The 21,072-nt window shown below is 45.7% G+C and overlaps 1 protein-coding gene across 2 annotated transcripts in view; it reads left to right on the top strand.

The window, feature by feature from the left end:
- Positions 1 to 1,076: 1,076 nt before the first annotated feature.
- Positions 1,077 to 21,072, top strand: part of EMD (emerin) — a 40,543-nt gene continuing 20,547 nt past the window's right edge. Inside the window, exons 1-7 of one of the 2 annotated variants that reach the window (XM_088455453.1) lie at positions 1,077 to 1,373; positions 5,391 to 5,484; positions 13,510 to 13,575; positions 15,215 to 15,271; positions 19,059 to 19,130; positions 19,207 to 19,320; positions 20,066 to 20,904. In XM_088455453.1, coding sequence (XP_088311579.1) covers positions 5,403 to 5,484; positions 13,510 to 13,575; positions 15,215 to 15,271; positions 19,059 to 19,130; positions 19,207 to 19,320; positions 20,066 to 20,709 — 1,035 coding nt within the window. In that variant the 5' untranslated portion in view covers positions 1,077 to 1,373; positions 5,391 to 5,402 and the 3' untranslated portion in view covers positions 20,710 to 20,904. Of the gene's footprint in view, positions 1,374 to 5,390; positions 5,485 to 13,509; positions 13,576 to 15,214; positions 15,272 to 19,058; positions 19,131 to 19,206; positions 19,321 to 20,065; positions 20,905 to 21,072 lie in introns of those variants that run through there. The other variant, XM_088455454.1, reaches the window with a different exon arrangement.

Raw genomic sequence — 21,072 nt, 5'->3', positions numbered from 1 at the left:
AATCCACCTTCCGCAAGCACCTGCAATCAAAAAAACACATGGGGCATACTTGGGGACCCCCCCCCCAGAGTCAAGTTCGCTAGTTTTTAACTTTGTACCCCAACTTTTTTTTTTCCGTCCCCTTTTTCAAAGTGATTTTTTAGGGTGTCCTTAACTGTTTTTTAACACAGTTTACCTTTGAGGGACTGTCTGAAGGCTGCACGGGGGTTCCCACAATGTTGCACCCCAAAACCCCAATTCTGCACTTTTTTCCGCCTGCTATTCATAGGCGAAACTTTTTCGCCTAGTACATTGCATTGACTTTCCGCCTAGGCAGAAAGACTTTCAAATTGAATATGGAGTAAATCAAAGCAGGCGAAAATGACGTAATTGGCAAAAAAGTATCGCTGATCCGGACTTTTCGCCTCAAATTGAATACGGGCCTTAGGTTGTTTCCCCCCCCCCCCCCCCCCATCAGCAGCATATGCACATATATAAATGTGGGGTTTCTATTCGTTATTTTACTGTATGTTTACATTTTATATAAAGAGTGTGGTTAACAATTTAGTGCTCCCACCTGTATAGTTATAAAAAGTGGTCCCCTATGTCTGACAAACATAGATGGCCCTCAGTATGGTTCCTCCTTATAAAACACTTCAAATACAATTATTGGTTACGGTGCACCAGACCAATCTTATATAGATGTTATTGTAGTAAAAAATGAAATGTTAATTTTAGTTTGTTTTTTTCAATATTAAAATGCAGTTTGTATGGGAAGCTCACACCCTAATAGTTACACACATGCCATTGCCAGGATCTACTTTGTAATCGTATCTCGTGTTGTGTAATAACGTGTACTAATAACGCACCCAGATACCAGGGAGAAGGGGAGTCACTGTGCCCGGGACGTACCTGGCCTGCCCTCCTCCTGCCACTCCCTGAGAGACAGCAGCAGCGCCTGACTGGGGGCTGTCACTCGGGTGACGACAGAGGGGCTTCTCTCCACTGAGACCCTCCTATGCCACCGCCCCGAGTCAGCCTTCCTGGCCTTCTCCTATACCGCCCCCAACCAGGCCCTCTTCTCCTATACAGCCGCCCCCAACCAGGCCTTCTTCTCCTATACCGCCCCAACCCCCAACCAGGCCCTCTTCTCCTATACAGCCGCCCCCTGTCAGCCTTTTCGTATACTGCCACCGCCCTCAGCCAGCCCTTCTCCGATACCGCCGCCCCTGTCAGCCCTTCTCCTATACCGCCGGCACCGCCCTCCCTACTATACCGTCGCCGTCAGCCGAACTCCCTCCTATACCGCCCCCGTTCTACTTCCATCCTCGGATACACACACGGCGCGGAGCTGGGCCCGCATTACCCCGTCATACCCGAGCAGCGTGAGCGAGGTGAGAACAGAGCGGGTCTCTGGGTGCCCGATCGGTGAGGTGGGAGGGGCGCGGCGGCCGTTGGGGCGCACAGGCGCGTGCTTTTTTGCCGCCCATTTTAGTCAGTGGAGTAGAGTTGTCCTCCGAGTCAGTCAGTCAGGAGCCTATGAGTACAACTATAAGTAATAATGAGGTTGCCTCAGCTTGGTTGTTATAGTTCAATAGTATAGTCAGTGAGTGTGCGTGATAATAGTATATAATATACAACATGGCTACTACAAGTGTGTGTAGTCAGCCAGCTATAAAACCATGGATTCTGTTGTCAAACTACAGCTACCATAATGCCCTGCGGGCATGTGTCTGACAGGTTGTCTCTGTCTCTCCACAACATCTGCTTAGTCCTAGCAAAGCTCATTGATCATTTATGTTACAGGTTGAGTCTCCCATATCCAAATATTCTGAAATACGGCATATTTTTATCGTGACTGAGATAGTGACACCTTTTGCTTTTTGATGGTTCAATGTCCACAAACTTTTTTTTATGCACCAGATTATTAAATATATTGTTTATAATAACCTGCAGGCTGTGTGTATAAGGTGTACATAAAACATAAATGCATTCTGTGTTGAGCTTTAGGTCCTATTCCCAAGATATCTCATTATGTTGTTATGCAAATATTCTAAAATACGGAATATTCCGATATCCAAAATACCCCTGGTCCCAAGGATTTTGGATATGGGAGACTCAACCTGTATTACTGCTAATGATTATGTGCAGGGCCGGCTCCAGGGGTCTGAACACCCTGTGCTGGCCCGGTACGCTGCGCCCTGCTATTGTGTGCAGGTGTGGCCTCATTACCATAGGCCACGCCCCCTACGTGATGTTATTTGGAGGCATGCCCGCATGGCACACCTCCAAGTAACGTAAGGCTGGGGGTAAAGCCCAGCCCTCTGTCACTGGCTTTGCTTCCCCCAGCCCTCTCCCGTCTGTGAATGGATGATGCGCGAGTGTGCACTGCATCCATTCACACTCGGGGGTCCAGCACAGCTGTGGCAGTGGGGGTTCCCAACCTCCCGTTTTCACCACCCGCGGGCCACTTTGGCCCACGGGTGGAACAGCGGGACAGTACTGTCCTGCTGAATCGGGATGTTGGGGAGGGGTGCGCTCTCTATGGGTGGCGCCCCTGTTCGACCGCACTGGTCGAACACCCCCAAAGCCGGTCCTGATTATGTGCTTGGTACAGATATATTTTTTTATTATGCTAATTGTACAGCGCACACATTCCGCAGCCATTTACAGAGAATATTTAGGTGTAGGTGATAGCGATTGCTTTTCACAATGAGATAAATCTGCTTCCACGCTTCATATTTCCTAATAGCTATAACCGGAGTTCATATAATTACAGTGTTTGCCACTACCAGCATTTTTTCTACGTAGTCTAGTTGGTAACGTGGTTGTTATTCATCTGCAAACAGAAAAATAATGATAAATTGTATCCAACCTACTGAACAGTTTGTCAATAGTAAATAACAGGAACAACATGGGGACTTTCCAAGTGTACAGTATGTGCTTGCTGCTGTTTTAGGCAGTCAGCTAAACTGCTTTCTATAAATCTATTAAACAATTACTAACAGCATTGTATTCCCCATACCTGAGTGTGGGGAAACAAGGACGAGAGATAAGTAGTACACCGTCCCTTTATAAATTTCAATAGCCTGTGGAAAATGGGAGAAATAGGGGTTATCACTTGGTAAATAGAGACCTAATAACAGAAAAGATTGTGAATTGTACTGTTAAAATAAATAAATGATATGGTGGCCACTATTCTGCACTCAAATTCCTGGTGTGTATGTGTTTATATTGTTTGCTATAAGGTGTAAATAGATGCAGGTCTCTTTGCCAAGTCAGTAATATTACATCAAGTTTGGGACTTCACTAACTTCATTTATTTGTCATGCCCATTTTTTCTTCGGAGTTTGTTGGCAGAAGTTGGGCTACTTGCTTGAGTTTACACCTCACCCCGGATGAATGTTGCCTGCCAGCCCCTGCCCATCGCTCACAATATCCACGTGGGCCACCTCTGCCCATTGCTTACTGTGTTAGCCAGTCACCATATCAGCCTGTACCCACCATCCTGTCCATTCGGTGTCCGCATAAGCCTCCCATATCGCACAGTGCCAGCTTGTGCCCTCTGTCAGGCTTGCCTGACACTGACTCAATTCTACTTTGCATATTCTGGGCACCATAAGAACCGGTGTAAAGTGATGGCAGCATTATGAAATGCTGTGATTTTGTTGCAGCCTGTTCATGCTGCAAAACGGACTAATGTACTAGCAGAAAATGTTGTAACTCTGTGCTGGAAAGCTGCAGTCCTCTGTTTACCGTAGCCGCTTGCCCCACCCCCTTAGGTGTGACGTAGTGGATTTAGGGTACGGGGACAGCACAGGGTGGCATAGAGCCCTGTTACAGCACTGTTTGTAGGTGGTCCATGTTCAAGTTTCCATTTAAGTTGCACATTGGAGCACTATTTCATTAAGAGATTGTTATTCTATCCTTATCGTCTACAATAGTGGTCCTCAAACATTTTTTCTGACATCCACATATGTGACACAATTTTAAAGCTATAAAAAAAATTTTAAATATGCAAAGGAACCTTATTGTACCCAAAGCGCCCACTCCCAGCGGTTCTTTACGTACCAAACACCACTCCACTCCTTGTTCTCTTTAATCATTGTAGTTTACTCACCTTAGGACCCCTTTCCTATTCATCTCCACTTAAGCTGGCCACACACTAGAACAACTTACATCCAACCAGCCAACTTGTTGATTGGTTGGAATGAAAATCTGGTAAGGAATGAAAATCTGGTAAGGTATGAAAGCAAATGACAATCAGCAATTTGCTCCCAAATGCTGGAAAATGGGCAAAAACTGTTTGAACAAATTGTCTAGAACAAGCATTTAACAAACTTGTCTGACCGACCATTTTCATCTGTTTTCTGGCATTTAGGAGCAAATTGCTGATCATCAGTTGCTCCTACTCCTTACCAGATTTTCATTCCAACCAATCAACTGGTTGGCTGGTTGGATGTAAGTTGGTCTAGTGTGTGGCCAGCTTAAGTCTCCGTTCCTACTGAGTCCGCGGCTGCCGGCTTCTCTCCGTGATGACGCTGAGACGTCTGCATTGCAGCTACTGCCTACCTGCTCTAGACTCCTCCCTGACGCTTTAGGAGGCGGACTTTTTTTTTTTTGTTTAACAAGCCGGCACAGTATCCAGTTGTGCAAGGGGAAGAGCAGGAAAGCACACTCTCCTCCGAAAGCACACTCTCCTCCCCTTGCTCTGCTGATTCTCCAGTGTGTCCTGCAGCACTGGGGACTGCGGGAAAGCACACTCTCCTCCCCTTACTCTGCTGATTGGCCAGAGTGTGTCTTGAAGCAGGGTGGAGAGCAGGAAAGTACACTCCTCCCCATGCTCTGCTGATTGTCCAGTGTGTACTGGAGCACTGGGGACTGTGGGAAAGTACACTCTCCTCCCCTTGCTCTGCTCGTTGGCCGCAGTGTGTCCTGGAGCACTGGGGAGAGTGGGAAAACATGCTCTGCTCCTCTTGCACTGCTGATTGGCCAGAGTGTGTCCTAGAGCACTGGGAGTGCGGGAAAGTATGCTTTCCTCCCCTTGCTCTACTGATTGGCCAGAGTGTATCTTGGAGCAGGGTGGAGAACAGAAAAGTACACTCTTCCTCCTCCCCCCTTCCTTGCTCTGCTGATTGGCCAGAGTGTGTCTTGGAGCAGGGTGGAGTACACTCTCCTTCCCTTGCTCTGCTGATTGGCCGTAGTGCATCCTGCAGGACTCTGCTTTTCTTTGTCACCCCACTGTCATTATGCACGACGCAGTAAGGTGTCGTGATGCACAGTTTGAGAAGGGCATGTCTAGAAGGCTTCTGTAGGCGATAGGTTCACTTTGATCACCAAGATGAAGTCTCTCTGTATGATTATAGTCTGTACAATTGTTGTATGATCACAAATCTTTCTTTCATTTTCAGATATTGTCAAACATGAATAAATTCAGAAACATGACAGATGAGGAGATCATTAAGACCCTAAAGAAATATGGCATAACACATGGACCAATAGTTGGTATGTTGTCTTCATCCAAAATTTACAGCATATTATTATATCACTCATCATGAAATGAAAATAGTGTTTTATATATGAGATTATTTAATAAACACAATTTTTGAGAAGTAACCTATATTAAGAAACAAACTGTGCTTGTAATACATTTTATTCATATAGTCCTCTTGCCTTGATATTGGTGTCAAACTAAAGGTGCGTATCCGCTAGCAGACTGTGAAACGACTGCACAATTACAATATTGTAATGGTGCAGTCGTTTCACACTGTGCTATGCCTACACTGAGTGCTCAGTGTAGGCACATCAATCATCCCTGAACATGGGCAATCTGTCGTTATCGGCAGATTGACCAGCATGATTGAAGTCGAAAACGACCAGCGGGAGCGCGCATCGCTGGTCGCTTCCGACATTAGTTTGCACAATTTGTGCCCGATTACTGAGCGATTGCACGATTACGATGTCGTAATTGTGCAATCGCTCAGTAATATCGCGTAGTGGATACGCGGCATAAGGTTATTTATTTTTTTTCAAGCCAATTAACCCACCTGTATGGTTTTTTTCACCGTGGGAGAATATACAAATTCCACACTGTTAAAGTGGCTTTGTTAGGGTGGGACCCATGGCCTCAGTGTTGTAAGGTGACAATGTGTGCTAAATCAATGATTCAATTATGACGTGGCAATTTTTTATACATTCGTTTTATCTCAACGGTAAGTGGGGAATTGACAAAGGGCCTGATTCATCAGGATTGCTATTGCGATCGCAGCCCGCGAGTTTGCATAGAACGCAGCTGTGAAATATGCTAATGCCTGCCAAAGCACAGCTGGCAGAAAGACGTCCAATGCTGCTCTCTAATATCCGTCCAACCTCACTCTTCTGTGTAAACATCGTTACCATCGACGCACATCAGCCAGTCACGCGGCATTTACAACATGTCTGACCAGCCACAGATACTGCAAGTCTCGTCGCTCTCATACTCTGTATGCAATCGCAGTGGTTAATTTATGCACGCCCATGAAACAGCGTTCAAACGGACAGGCACGTCCGCTCAACTCACCAACCCGATCATCTTCCGACATGGAAAAAAATAAATTAAGAAAATCCAGCACCTTCTGGGCAGCCTCGTTAGGCCACCGGCCGCGGCACCCAAGTTACAGCGCTGCGGCATCCCAGGGAGCAGCGGCGGATTGATTGGGAACCGCTGGCCTATCTGCATATTGTTTTTCAGCTTCATTCTACTTCAGTGATCACTTTCACATAACTTTTTTTAACCTAGTTCTCTTATTCCCCATTGATAAGTTCATTAAATGGAAAGCCATTCCTTGCGCCCTTACTTTTTTTAACTTAGTTTAACCATAGGTTGTGGCAACGATTGCCAAGACCGTTCATGGCTTCCACTAGTTGCTGGGGATTCTGCCCTTCTCAGCCATTTTAATGTTTACCTAAATTAAATAATGGCCTGGTGTCCTCGGTGGGGGTCCTTACACTGAATAGTTAAACTACAGAGTTTTCAGTCATTATTTGTACAGTGTGATCATATCCCCCTAAATGTCCTGTTCTGTGGTGTAAATAAATGTAATCGGACATTTTCTATACTGCTTATTTATTTAGATGTAGCACATTTTTTTAAAATCGTTCCCAAAAAGGACTTATGTCTTACCTGGTTAAGTCCTTTACTTCGAACTCCATAGGGCACACAGGCCTAACATGGGTATAGGTGGAGCCGGAGGAGTCCGGGCACCAAATAGTTAAGCTTCTTCTCCCATCAGCCCCAGCTCCTCCCCCCCTATACCCTGCCCCCAGGCAGGCCAGTTTAGTTAACAAGCCCAAGGCAGGAGCGAGGAAGAGGAGAAGGAAGACCGACCTACACAGACTGGTCCAAACGCCCAGAAACGCTAAAGAAAGACTGGAAGTACAGTAAAAAACCCTGCCAGCCCAGTGTGTCAGGGTGGGCGGCCTGTGTTTCCTAGGGAGTTCGAAGAAAAGGACTTGACCAGGTAAGACATAAGTCCTCTTTTTCACGAACCATAGGGGTCACAGGCTTAGACCATGGGACATCCCAAAGCTATCCCATAACTGGAGGAGACGCGCCGGAGCTGCTCTGAGAACCCCTTCGGCAAAAAGCCACGGCAAATGGAAAAAAGCATGGGCGGAGGACCATAGGGTCTCTCTACGAAGCCGCTCAGCCGAGGCACCCAAAAAGTACAATCCGGTGAAAAAATCCAACTGCAAAGACGGAACATAAAGGACAGCCATCGCGGAAGCGTGACGGAAAATGAAACGGAGCCAACTGTCTATGTCCCGTGTGGAATCCAGCCAGTCTCATTTATGAAATTCGTAGAGGACTAAAGGGGGTCCGTTCACAGAGAACCCGAGTCCGAACCACAGGATCCGGAGGGCTGGCACAATCCAAAGAGGTGCCTGAAACACAGGGACCAAACAGTCCTAGTGATGAGAAACTGAGGGACTACCGAAGGAAGGTATCCTAAGCAAACTCAAAGGACAGCCTGGTCCCAGCAAAAAAAAACCATGGGGAGGGACAGGACAATGCGCCTCAGAGAAACATACGCCGGAGCAGGAATGCGGTAATTTATGAAAGCCAACGAATGTCAAAGGTGACGACTGAAGAGCTCAATGCACCATAGACAAGGTCCAGGAACCAAGGAACAACACCGTCCGAGGAGAACACTTTAAAGGAAAGTTCCGGACGTCAGGCATCAGAGCAAACTGTATCTGAAGAGGACAGAAAGTGTGGAAACCTGCAACTTCCAAAAAGAGAGGCGAAGGAACAAGCCAGCCCCAGCTGCGGAAGGGAGAGGTCCCAAGAGAGGAAACCCCTCTGGGAAAAAATTCCAGCGGAACCCCAAGCGAAGTAAATCCGCCCAAGCAGTGACAGTCTTGCAGAGGAGAACATACGGGCATACAGCATAGTACGAATGATCGACCTGGAGAACCCGGAAGTGCTCATGACTGAGTCAAGAGCGACGCAACATGCCAGATTTGGATAGAAGCACGGGCCCTGAGACAGAAGATATGGTTACAAGGAAGATACAGCAGAGCGTTGATAGAAGATCATTCGTACCAAGCTCACCAAGGCCCATAGGTGGCAGACAGGATTACCATGCCTCCCTCCCACTGCAGCCTGCAGAGGACCCGTGGATCCACAAAATCTGAGGGAAGACATACGTGAGAAGGAACAACCACATGAAAGACTCCCAGAACCCTCATACGGGAGCAGTACCTCAATAGTCTGTGTTCGTACCGAGATTCCACCAAGACGATGTCCGGTCACCACCAGCAAAGAACTAAGGATCTGAAAGGCATCTGGACAAAGCCCCCATTCGCCTGGTTAGATGCCCAGGTGGCCGAGGAAGCTCTCTTCCCCGACCCAGACTTTGGGTAGGAAGACTACTGACAGAGTTGAAAGCTGGCACACTGCCCAGATGAGAACACTATTCACCTTCTTCAATGCACCGTGACTGCGAGTGCCACTGGTTTATGTAGGCGATGGCAGTCAAGTTATCGGATTGAACCTGGACCGGACCATGCTGTAGGAGCAGCCGAGTCAGGCAGAGAGTTCTGAAGATTGTTCGGAGATCCACAAAGTTGATCGGCACCCAGCTCACGGAAATTGTTCACTGACCCTGTAAGCTTGTTGACATCAGTGGTGAGGAAGACCCTGTGTGGAATCCCAAAGGGGGCAGCCCCTATCTAAGCAGGATGCCTGGACCAGGAAGGTGTGACCAGGAAGGTGGGACCTGTTCCTCATGGACCATCCTCCAGAGGCCGGAAGTGAAACTGGGCATACTCCGCCATGACGAATGTGGAGACAAACGAGCCCAGGATCTGAATGTAAGAGTGTATTGACACTCAGCAATGACTAAAAACCCTGTGAGTTCTGGCCTATAGGTCCCAAGCCTTTCTGGTAAGATGAAGACCCGCTGTAATCAAGCAAGGCCCCCAGAAGGTACATCTCCTGCAAATGAGTCCAGGTGGAATACATCCCATTGGTGAGATTTCCGTGGGACTGGAGAGACCTATTGAGAGGCTGATGTGTTCCTTGAGAACATCCGGAGACCAGGCAAGGATCAGAAAATTGTTTTAGAGAAGGTAGAAACCTGATGCCCCTGCGGCGTAAATGATTTACCATGACTTTCATTAAAAGTCGATGGACTCTGTAAAGACCAAATGGCACTGTATGAAAATGCTCCTCTCAGACCGCAAGCCAGAGGAAACTCTGGTGACTGGGCCAGATAGTAAACTGCAAATAGGCCTCCCGGAAACAAAAGAGGCCCTGAGATCCCCCAGAGCCAGTGTCAGAATGATGTGTAGAGACTCCATGGCTCACCAAAAAGCCTGTTGAGGAATTCCAGGTGAACAAAGAAGAGACTGGCACTCAGGAGGCCTGCAGGACGTGAACAGCCCAGTTGAGAAAAAAAATAGGAACTAAGGCCTTTACCTGAAAGGCTATGGCTTAGCCTCAGGAAAGAGAACCTCACCCTCTGGTATCCTACGCGGTCGCAATCCAGGTGATGGAAACAGCAAAAGTTCTCCCACGCTGCGACCCCCCCTCCCAAGGTGGAGGTCTGCCTAGTGAATCGCAAGCCTATCAGTACGCCTGGAGGTAGGATGAACTGGGTAACCTGGAGCCCTGAGAAAGGTTGTCCCTTCAAACTTCCCTCTGATGTAAGGAGCGAAAAATTACAAGATCGTGACCTAAGACACAGAAGGGAGGAAGGCGTCATTGTGGCTACCATCCTGTCCAAAACATTATCCCGGCGAATAACAGAGGAAGAGCCCTGACCTGAAAGAGGAAGAGCCCCTATGACCCTTTTAAAGTCTGAGTCAGCGTGACAGAAATTAAGTCAGTGAGCTCGTCTAACAGCCACCAAGGATTCTGACACCTGAAGACAGGACACCAGTAGTTATTGCCTCTTCTATATAAGAGGCTACCCTTAGATGTCCTCACCTGACGTGGCTCGTTCCAATGGGAAACTGAGCTGAGGCTCTCCTAAAGAGCATCCGTCCAACCTCCAAAGTCTATTTCTACATAAGCAGAAGTCAGGACTGGATGCGCTATAGCATTTACAGAATATAAGTCTCTTTTAAGGAAAGTTCAATTGTCCTGTCAGACAGATCCCAATAGATACCGTGGACTAGGAAGGGCAGTGTTCTAGACTAGACGGGCCAAGTGAGCAACCACTGAGGAGGAGGCTCATTATGCCAGGTCTGCAGCAGGTTTAGAAACCCGGAGGTGCCTATTAGGGTGAGCCCTCCGTAAAGGTCCACATGCTGCGTAAAAGACAGGAATGCCGAACCGCCTACCGACGAAGCGCTAGCCTTAGGGGGTCTGTAGTCTACCCCACCTGGTATACCCAGGCGGTCCAAGTACTGACCAAGGTCTGACCCTGTTTAGCTTCCGAGATCAGACGACATCGGGTGTATTTAGGGTGGAGCGGCCGTAGGCCTCGGCAACCTTGAAGCGAAGAACAGCTCTTATCCTGTTAAACCGGGTGGCTACTTTTAGCTGCGGTATGGGATAGACAAAGGTTTCAAATATTAGACATAGTGTTCCAGTGAGCTGAGGAACTTCAAATACTAGACAGGAACGCAACACTATCTAGATTGGTGTGGGAGGAAACTGGAAGCACAAGGAGAATATACAAACTCTGCACAGTTAGGGCCCTAGTGGAATCAAACATACGACCTCAGTGCTGTGAGAGAGAAATGTACCTGAAGTGCGGTTCCTGTCCAGCCTAAGCTGGAAAGATGCAGACACATGCGCTTAAAGCGAGAAGGGCTCTATAAGGTACCCAGCTAGGCCCCATTAAGAATAGTAGAAGGGGGAGCAGGCCCTGGGGTTGCCAGTCTGTGATGAATACACTTTGACACTGCAAAAGATGTGCACTAGTCCGTAGCCAACTGCAACCTTACCTATAAGAGAGGTAGTCCAGGCCGGTCACAGGTGGAAGTTATGTTTAACTGACACTGGCTGCGAATCTGCAAAACACCGTAGCAGAGCCCATCGTGGTACAGAGCCTGAGGAGAAAGTACAGAGGTACAAGTCCTGCAGTTACACAACATTGAAGCACCCCCATCCCTGGGTGCCTTGCCCTTGGAAAACCTGGTAAGCAATCCAGGACAGTCCCCCCACACCAGTTAAGTAAACTACTGTGTGCAATAAAAGGAGGAGTGCAATGAATGTGACCTCACCCCACAAAGAGCGGGGATTTACAGATGAGAAATTTACTAAACTGTCAGAAGAAAATTAAGAAATAAAATGTACTGAACACATATATGCACACAGAAACATTCAATGCTGTATCAATGAGCAGTTGCTCAACAATCCAAACCCCAGTTGATAGGCAGGAACGTAGTGTATAACATGACCCAAGAGGAATAGGGAGACGGGAGCCCTTTACTGCTCTCCAGTGACTGACTGAAGCAGGCACCATTTAAAATGGCCGCTCAGTGTCTCAGTTGGGATGGGAGAGACTAATGAGAATCCCTGTGGCATGGCTGTCGCAGTGAGGGCGCGCACCAAGGGAGCAGTGGAGGGGCTGAATGGGGAGAGCCTGCCTCACCCTTGCTAAACCAGATCTCCCAGGGCAATGGCTGCTTCTTATGAAGCACCCCATTGCCTGTGCCCTGGTGGTCTAGTCTAGCAGAGGTGCCAGGTGGCCTGGACGACCGCTGTCAGCGCCGCTGGTGGTCTCCCACTCCGGCGGTAACAGCTGCTACAGCGCGGCTCCCTGTAGGCAGCGAGCTGCTCTTACCTCTGAGTACCGTCCGTGCTCCTTCCCCAGCGTCTGGCTGCGGATCCCCGGAGTGTGCTGGGGGACCGACCGAGGTCACTGACCCGCTCGCCAGTCCCCCTGCCGCCGACTGAGGGGGTCGGTGGAGCGGCAGTGCGGGCGTCACGCCTAGCGCTGCTTACTCATAGAAAAAATAAATAAAATTAAATAAAAAGAAGCTTAGACTGCAGAGCAGTCTCTAACATGTGCCTTGCTCCTGCAGGGCACAAACTGAACTGGCCTGCTTGGGGGTGGGGTATATGGGGGGGGAGGAGCCGGGACTGCTGGGAGAAGAAGCTTAACTATTTGGTGCCCGGACTCCTCCTGCTCCACCTATACCCATGGTCTAAGCCTGTGTCCTCTATGGTTCGTGAAGAAGAAATTAAATTTAATATGCAATGTGAGGCCAGTGCTTTCTAAATAGGCAAAATTATTCTTCGATTTACATAAAGTGCCCCTTTTAATACATCATAATATTCTGCTGCCTGCATACAGCAGGTAGGCACCATGTGACTGTTTCTTAAATAATTTGTCTTAATCTGCTACTTTATACTAATTCTTTTGTGACAAAAGTACTAATCCTAGTACACTATTAGTCAATTATGGCACAAAATTTTGAAAAAAGTACTCAAGCACTGGATCGGCATATGTGTCAGAGCCAGAGCCGTAACTAGACTTTTTGATGCCCTGTGCCAGAAAGATCATTGGCGCCCCCCTCATTTTTCAAAGGGACATAATGCACCCAAAAATGGGGAATGGCCTCATGGGGAAGGACCAGGGAAGAGATGGGAGAGGCCAGGAGATGCTGGGGATGAAATAAGAGGAAGCTACAGGTAAGAATGATAATAAACAGAAATTTGACAGCCCCAAACAACGCCCCCTGACCTGTGGTGCCCTGTGCGATGGCACCGGCCGCACTACCCTAGCTACGGCCCTGGTCAGAGCGTCTAACTTGCGCCAGGTGTCTTGTGCCATATGGCGCAAAAAGGATGTATACCAACTGTTCTAATGACTTTTCATTTAAGCTTGTGTGTGTGTGTATAATATTATATATATATATATATATATATATACGACCTCAAAGGTGCGGCACTCCGGCACATCTAGCAGAGACAGACGCAGTCACCGTGTAGCAGCTATATATATAATGTGTGTGTGTATATATAATTTGTTGTCTCATCAAAGCGCTGTATTTATATTTCTTACATTGTGTTTTCTCTTTATCTCACTTTAGACACCACTCGTACATTATACGAAAAGAAGCTTTTCGAGTTTGAACGCACAAAAACAACATTGCCAAGTAAGCGAGCAACACAGATAGAAAATAAATGGTTTGATAACAGACTGCACTTTATCATTTTGTAAAAACAATTTTTTATATATATATAATATAAAATTTACTCTGGCCCTCATTCAGAGCGGGTCGCAAGAAGCGATCGCTCTCTCTGAATGAGGGCGGCCGCTTCTTTTTTTTAAGTGCGGCCTCCTGGTCGCTAGCTAAGCTGTGGGTTACCACAGGTTGATGGTCGCGATGGTCAAGACCATCAGGGCTTGCGACGAGACCCTAAGGATGGGTCTCGGCAACAGCAAGCCCCAGGGAGCTTCCTGCTCTGATCGAACAGGAAGCTCCCTACTGACATCGCTGCTGATGTCAGTGTGGCCGCCCACAAAACGGCAGCCGTTCCCTTGGGAACGCCACCGTTTGTGTGGCCACCCCCCCCCCCCCGCCCCTTTTGACATCGACGGACGCCCCTTTGGTAGTGAGCTCCGGAGCGAGAGAAATTCTCTCTCACTCTGGGGCTTGCACATGCGCAGGGCCTTAACATCGACCCGGTTGCGAGCGCTCAGCGCTTGCGACCGAGTCTGAATGAGGTCCTCTGTGTGTACAGATTTACATATTTCCATAAAAAAAAAAAAAAACATGAGATCACTTTAGCATACATTAAAATGGTATTTAATATTTTCAAATAAGGTATGGTAGTGTTCACTCTAGCTCCGGCGGCAGGCAGGGCACTTCAGCGCGTGCTGACACGCGCACCTGAAAAGGGCGTGACCATTGAAAAGGGGCGTGTCTATAAGATGCGTCACCTTTTCGTCACTCTTGGGGGCGTGCCCGGCACTTACGGACACGCTGGGCAGCCCCAAAGCGCTGCTGACATGTGGAATAGATACCGGGCGCATACAGCCAGCGTCTATTCACCAGCGGTGACCGGGTCACCGCACATTTCCCCACCCGTGAAGACGGAACCCACAGGCTGTCTTAGCGTTGCGGTGAGGGCAGGGCGCTTTTTGTCTTCCAGAAGGAGGGCAGGGCGTAGCGCCCCGCTTAAACAACCTACCGGGTACGCTAGTATGGTACAGCAAATAAGGTCTGCACAGTTTACATACTAATATTTACTATTTCTAAGGATTGTTCATTAAGTGTAAAGTGAAACATATAAAAATAGAACGAGCACCAAATTACTCCATAAGGTGTTAGAAAATGTAAAACATTTCAAATTATAACAAATTTGTATAGTGATGATAATAATAAAAAAATAATTAAGTGAATCGGTCAAGGAGGTAATAGGTATCTGCACAACAAACATTATTCACATTCCTTATAAATAATAAAAAAAAAAACGACAATAAAAATATGTACATTTCACAGAATCCTATTCAGAACAAACAAGTATCAAACCAATAAACTATGGAGGTAAATTTATTTTTATTAACAGATATTTATATCGCGCGCACATATTCCGCAGCGCTTTACAGAGAATATATTGAAACCAGTCACTGCAAATGGCACGGACATGTAACTGCTCTGTGGAACTCCCTCTGTTAGAATTCCATCATTCAGTTGTATTGAGGGTACAATAAGCCTCCTACATTACAGTCTATCCATAAATAAAAGGCTCAGTAAACCTTTTGTCATATTTTTTATTTATTTTTTTCAGATTCTTCCTATGAGAGCAGGGAACAATATAGTAGAAGAGACTATGACGATGATGGCGGTAAGATGATCAAGTAATGTAAATCATTTTTACAAATTATTTCTAATATTTATTTAGGCTTTTGAAAGTAAAAAAACAAAAAGGTTTCGTAAAAGTTCTGTACAACTTGTCGTTTAAGCTAGTTCCATCACCACAATACAGTTGTACAGAAGCACAGCACACTTAGGGGAGTCAAGGTTCAGTATTAAATGGTTTGGTAGAACAACAAAGTAAATTCACGCCATATAGGTTGTTCTCCCCTTACAGATGTGTCCTTGCTCATCTAGCCTCAATACGCCATGCACCGCGAAATGCCTGGCGTGAGTGAGCCGTCTGGTCCCATGCAACTCTGCTAGCGTCGGGCGTCTTTTTGTGCCAAAAATGCGTCTAAGTCGCAATGCGATGAAACTATGAAGCACCAGGAGACTGTGTTGATCAATTTGATATGTGACACTTGATATGTGATGTGTGCAACTGGTAATGTAAATAGCACTTGGCGTGGAAAAAAAGCTGCGACCACTGCATCATAGCACTTCACATGCTGATTGAGAGACTAAGGCCCTGATTAATTTCAGAGCCACTCGTAAGCGGCCGCTCGTTCGTTCTGACCGATGTTCGCACATCTGCGCATGCGTACGGATTTAAATACGCATGCGCGGACCAGTCAGTGCGGCCGAAAATCGTTTGTTCGCTATATAGCGAATGCCTGCTATTTTGAGTGACAGGAGGAGGCGTATGTGGGTGGTAACAGGGGAAGGTGCTTGAAAACGGGGAGTGGAATTCAGAACGCAGGCGTGCCTAAAGGTCAAAACGGGCGTTTTAAGGGAGTGCATAATTAATCCAGCAGCGTCATTGACCACGTCACTTGTTTTTTTTTACTCAGAACTGCTCGCAAAATAGTGGTTGAAAAAACCAGCCACAAGAATAGCGAGCAGCTCATACGCTGTTCGATGTACTCGATTAATCTAATAAATAGCGGACATGACGTATGGTGCGAGCGGCAAGGGGGCGTATTTTTCAAAAGTACAACCGCAAGTTTTGCTCGCTCGTTCAGACTTAGAGGCGTGAACAGACCGCAATGAGCGAACGGATCATTTGAATAGCCACCCCTTGTTTTTGAACGAACGACCGCAAATAGCGAGCGGCTCTGAATGAGGGCCTAAGAGGGTACATTTACTAAGATGCCGGTTTTCACTCGATGTCATCTGAGATCAATCTCTGCTGACATCGTCCGTATTCATTTATTTTTTTTAATCATGTTACCGAATTTACTAAACTGCCGAGTTTGTCGCGTTCGTGTTGTTCGATGGTGTATGCATTCGGAACCATTCGTAATTGTCCGTATTTGTCAAGCTCTATTGAACATGGCAGGATTTGTCATTGGTTTGTATTGTACAAATTAGAGATGAGCGGGTTCGGATTTACTCGGTTCTTTTCGCCTCTTTACCGCAAGTTCGGATTTATTTTATTGGCTATCCAAAACACGTGATAGCCGATAGCCAATAAAATGCCGTTTTAAGATCCGAGTAAATCCGAACCCGCTCATCTCTAGTACAAATGCGTACATATTCAGTCAAACTCTGCCGATGCAGCAATATCTGGAAGAGGCCGCGCGTGATTGGTGTCATACGTGGGATTGTCTTGTCCCAGCCATATAAGTACTCCCCAAACCGTCCGAACCTCGTGGGTTTAATTACAGCAGTGGTGAGAGAGAGGTGTTTTGTGCAGCTGGTTGGTGGTTTTTCGGCAAGTTCTGAGTGCTGTACTGTGTTTGAAAGTTGTCTTGTGTTTGTTCTTGTACTATCATTTAGAAGTCTGTATTTTGTAGCTGTCATTTTTATTTAAAGTCTGTTGTCAGTGTTTGTGTGTGTGCTGTGTGTTGGAAGGTGAGGAGTGTGTTTGTCTTGTTTGTCTTTTATTTTTTTGTGTTTAGAGTTTTTCAGAATGTCTGACATTGAGGCTAGTCAGGTGGGGGAGTTTGAGGAGGTGGCGGTTCAGGGGCCAATCTCTTCTGCGGATGGCGCCTCGCCTGGTGCACACGACCAGGTCCGGCCGCAATGTGCGCTTTACTTATGTGGAAAACATGGCCCTGGTGACTAAGCTGATGAGGTATCGCCGTGAAGCAGTCAGGGTCTCCTCCCGAAGGCAGAACATAATCTGACAGACGGCCATCACAGCCGTAAATGCAGAGGGGCAAGCGCGCCACACGTTTGACACATGCCGCAAGAGGTTTTATGACATCAAGAGGCGTGTCAAGGACATGATGGCCAAAGACGCTAAGGCAGCACGCCAGACAGGAGGTGGGTCCCCTTACCAGGCCACCTACCTGGAGTATGAGGAGCCCCTGAAGATTCTCATACTGGCTAAGGTGGTCCGTGTGACACATGTGAGCGACTCGGAAGCCCCCAGTAGGTCTGGTAAGTACTTACCCTTTTTTTGGAAAGTATGCTCAATAGGGAAATAGATTCACATTGTGTGTAATGGATGTTAATGTCATGTTGCTATTGAAGTGTACTTATACTGCATGTTTGTTGTGGACATGTATTTATGTTTAATATTTTAGGATTACTTTAGTATTTTTCTAGTAAGTTTTTTTTTTTTTTGTTTTGCGTTTTTTTTTTGATTGTGTATTGGATTTTGTATTTGTGTAGGTAGTTTTTGTTAATTTTTTGGTGGTGCGGTGTGTGTTACATGTTTATCACATTATTTTTAAGGTGTTTTTGGGTTGTGTACCCTGTTCTACCGGATACTTTGTTAGGGTGTCCTGAGGCTTCAATGTTCTAAGCTTAATATTGCTTTTTTTCATAGGGTTTTCAGGTGCACATTAAAATGTGATGTTTGGAGATATATCTCCAGGTCAACATAGAAAAATAGGCCCATCATTTGTATAAATTTAGCATGACTTTATTTGCAACAACAACTGGCCACACATTTTTGTATAAAATCAAAATAATTCCATGTCATTTGTAATTCACACCAAAAAAAATGTGCTTGTATTTACTAAAATATGTTGCAACACCTTGGCGCTGTTATTGTGTGATCTTTAAATGGCTACATACCATTGCCCCCACCTCCTCCAAATTCATATAATAGGTACTTTATGATTTTATTTCCCAGGACCATGAGGCCCCTACTCTTGCCCTGCTCAACACAAATACATGTATGTGGCCTATTTATTTAGCAATCATGTTAACATTTCAAGGTATAGTTTTTGCAGTATTTCTACTATGCACAAATATTTCAGCATAGCCTGTATCATTTAATATCCCAACACATTGCATGTTCTAGGCCGACAACACCTGTGCCATGTGATGTGCTTCGTTAACAACCAGTTCTCTATGTCCATAAACCCCTTATTATTTGCATATAGGATTCATTTTTATTTGGAACATGCTGGGACTTTTGCACCATTTGTGAGTGTACTGGATGTTTATGTGTGCCCTTCTTATAAACATGCATTGTATTTAAAGGTTTACTTTAATGTTGTAGTGAAGTTTTTCGTAAGCAAATGTGTTTTTACATGTCAAATAGTTGGGTCATCCATTTTACAATTGCAACCAGAATAATGGTATTGTTTGTTATGTTTGCAGCAAACATTCTGCAGTCCAACATCCATTGTTTACGTGAGCAATATTGAGCATGAACACTGAATCTAAATTTTTTCATAATCTTATTGAAAAATAAAAGTACTTTACATTCTTTTCCGGACACCATGCGTTATGTGTGCATAAATTAACTTAAGTGTTTTTTGGGGGGTTTTTTAGGCCATAAAATAAGAGGATAAAAACATATTATTTTCATTTTACAGTAGAGAAGAGGTCTTCCACAACCGCAGGTTGCCCCTCTGCAGTTGAGAATGTGAAGGATGATGAAGTGGCAGGTGATTAATCCAACACTGTGTGATTGGTGAAGGGACAATCCAAACAAAGGTCTAATTGTGTTTAACTTCTCTTTAGGACTTCCACCCCGTAGGACACCACCACAAAGGCTGTCAGTGGTGTTACCATTGCCCCCACAGCAGCTGCTGGGGACTCCAGAACTGCCAGTTCCTCCTTCTCCTCATCTTGAAGGTGATTTACATTCCTGTAAAGGTGACACAACATACACATTACACAACCACTTACATATAGGGGTATATTTACTAAAGTGAGAGTTTTTAGACCTGGAGATATTGCCCATAGCAACCAATCAGATTATACTTAACAGTCAACTAGCACCTTCTATAAGAGAATAGCTAGAATCTGATTGGTTGCTGTGGCCTACATCTCCACTTCTAAAAACACTCACTTTAGTACATTTTCCTCATAATGTTAGCAGCGTAGGGTGTAAATTACTTTAAATACTGGATTTATAAAGTGTACATTTCTCCATAACCAATCACACGTTAGCTATTAGATTATACAAGTTCTTACTAATTTTTACATTTAGAAAAATGTACTATTGTACATATGTACTACAGGTTGAGTCTCCCATATCCAAAATGCTTGGGACCAGGTGTATTTTGGAGAATCTTCGTATTTTGGAATATTCCGTATTTCGGAATATTTGGATATGGGAGACTCAACCTGTATTACATTTAGCAATGGCTTCAGAACTGAAAAGTGAAAGCGTGGCCCATACCAACCCACTACATACTGTGTATACTTTTTAAGCAAGGAAAAAATACATACTAGACAGATTTGCTTTAGGTGGTATGGACAACAACACCACTTTACATTTCTAGAGCCTTCACTAATTGTAGTGACAAAATAAGCAACCCCATAACCAAAAAAAATGTTATACATTTTAAAATACACACAACTACTTTCTTCACAGAGGAGGATACCCAGCAGCCAGGCCCGACACTGCAAGTAGGGGAGCCTGAAGCAGAGGAGACATACACATTAAATGGAACAGAAGTCCCAGCGGCTCTGTGCACACCACCTAGGCAGCCAACTCCTGCACCTCAATTCAGCCCAACACCTCCGCATCCAACCCAGGAGCAACAGTTTTGGGCCACCCAGCAAACCACTAATCAAGACATGCTGAAGAAGCAGGTCGAAAATATGTGCAACTTGGCACACCACACCAACAAAATCTACAGGTGTGGCACCCGCCAAAACCAACACCAAAGGCAGATTGTAGATACAATGGAGTTGATGCGCAGTGACCTGAACAGGTACAATGAGCAATATCTGAGAATCATGGAAGCAAATTTGGCTACACAACAGAGCATGCTGTGCATGGTGGAGGCTCAGGCCCAAGCCACCAGGGAGTTAAATGCGAGTATACTCCAGCTGTCTCAAAGCATTGTGACATTAAATATTGCTGGCACAAGCAGCAGCTCTGAGGCCCCAACCCCAACTTCCACCTCTCTTACCTCACCACGAAAGCGCTCATCCCGGGGGAAGACAGAAAGCGCCTCTTCAGCCAGAGGCCAGAGCAGCTCCAGAGGAGGGCGGGGGGGGGGTAAAGAGTAATCGGGCAGAAAGTGCCCTAATCTAAAAAAATAAAGGTTCAATTAGATTATAATGTTAAAGCAATATGTTTTCTAATTTTGTTTTTTTTATGGCCATAAGTGTGGCATTTTGTATTTCTGTTTGTACACTGTCTTAGCAAACCGTTTCCTGCCACAAAAAATTTCAAGCCATCAAAAAGTTTGAACACATTTATTAAAAGGCTACAAAATTGACTGAAATGTTTTTTTTTTTTTTACATTAATAACAACCAAAATATTTTAAGTTTGTACATTATGTCCTGTTTAAAAAACAAAACCCATACACTTCAGTACATCAGTGTTTGGGTATTTGGGTGTTAACATTTTTATTTAGAAGTGGAAATGT

The sequence above is a fragment of the Taudactylus pleione genome, unplaced genomic scaffold (genome assembly GCF_031769625.1).
Source record: "Taudactylus pleione unplaced genomic scaffold, aTauple2 ptg000656l, whole genome shotgun sequence".
Lineage (NCBI taxonomy): Eukaryota > Metazoa > Chordata > Amphibia > Anura > Myobatrachidae > Taudactylus > Taudactylus pleione.
This window is presented reverse-complemented; position numbering and strand designations above follow the sequence as displayed.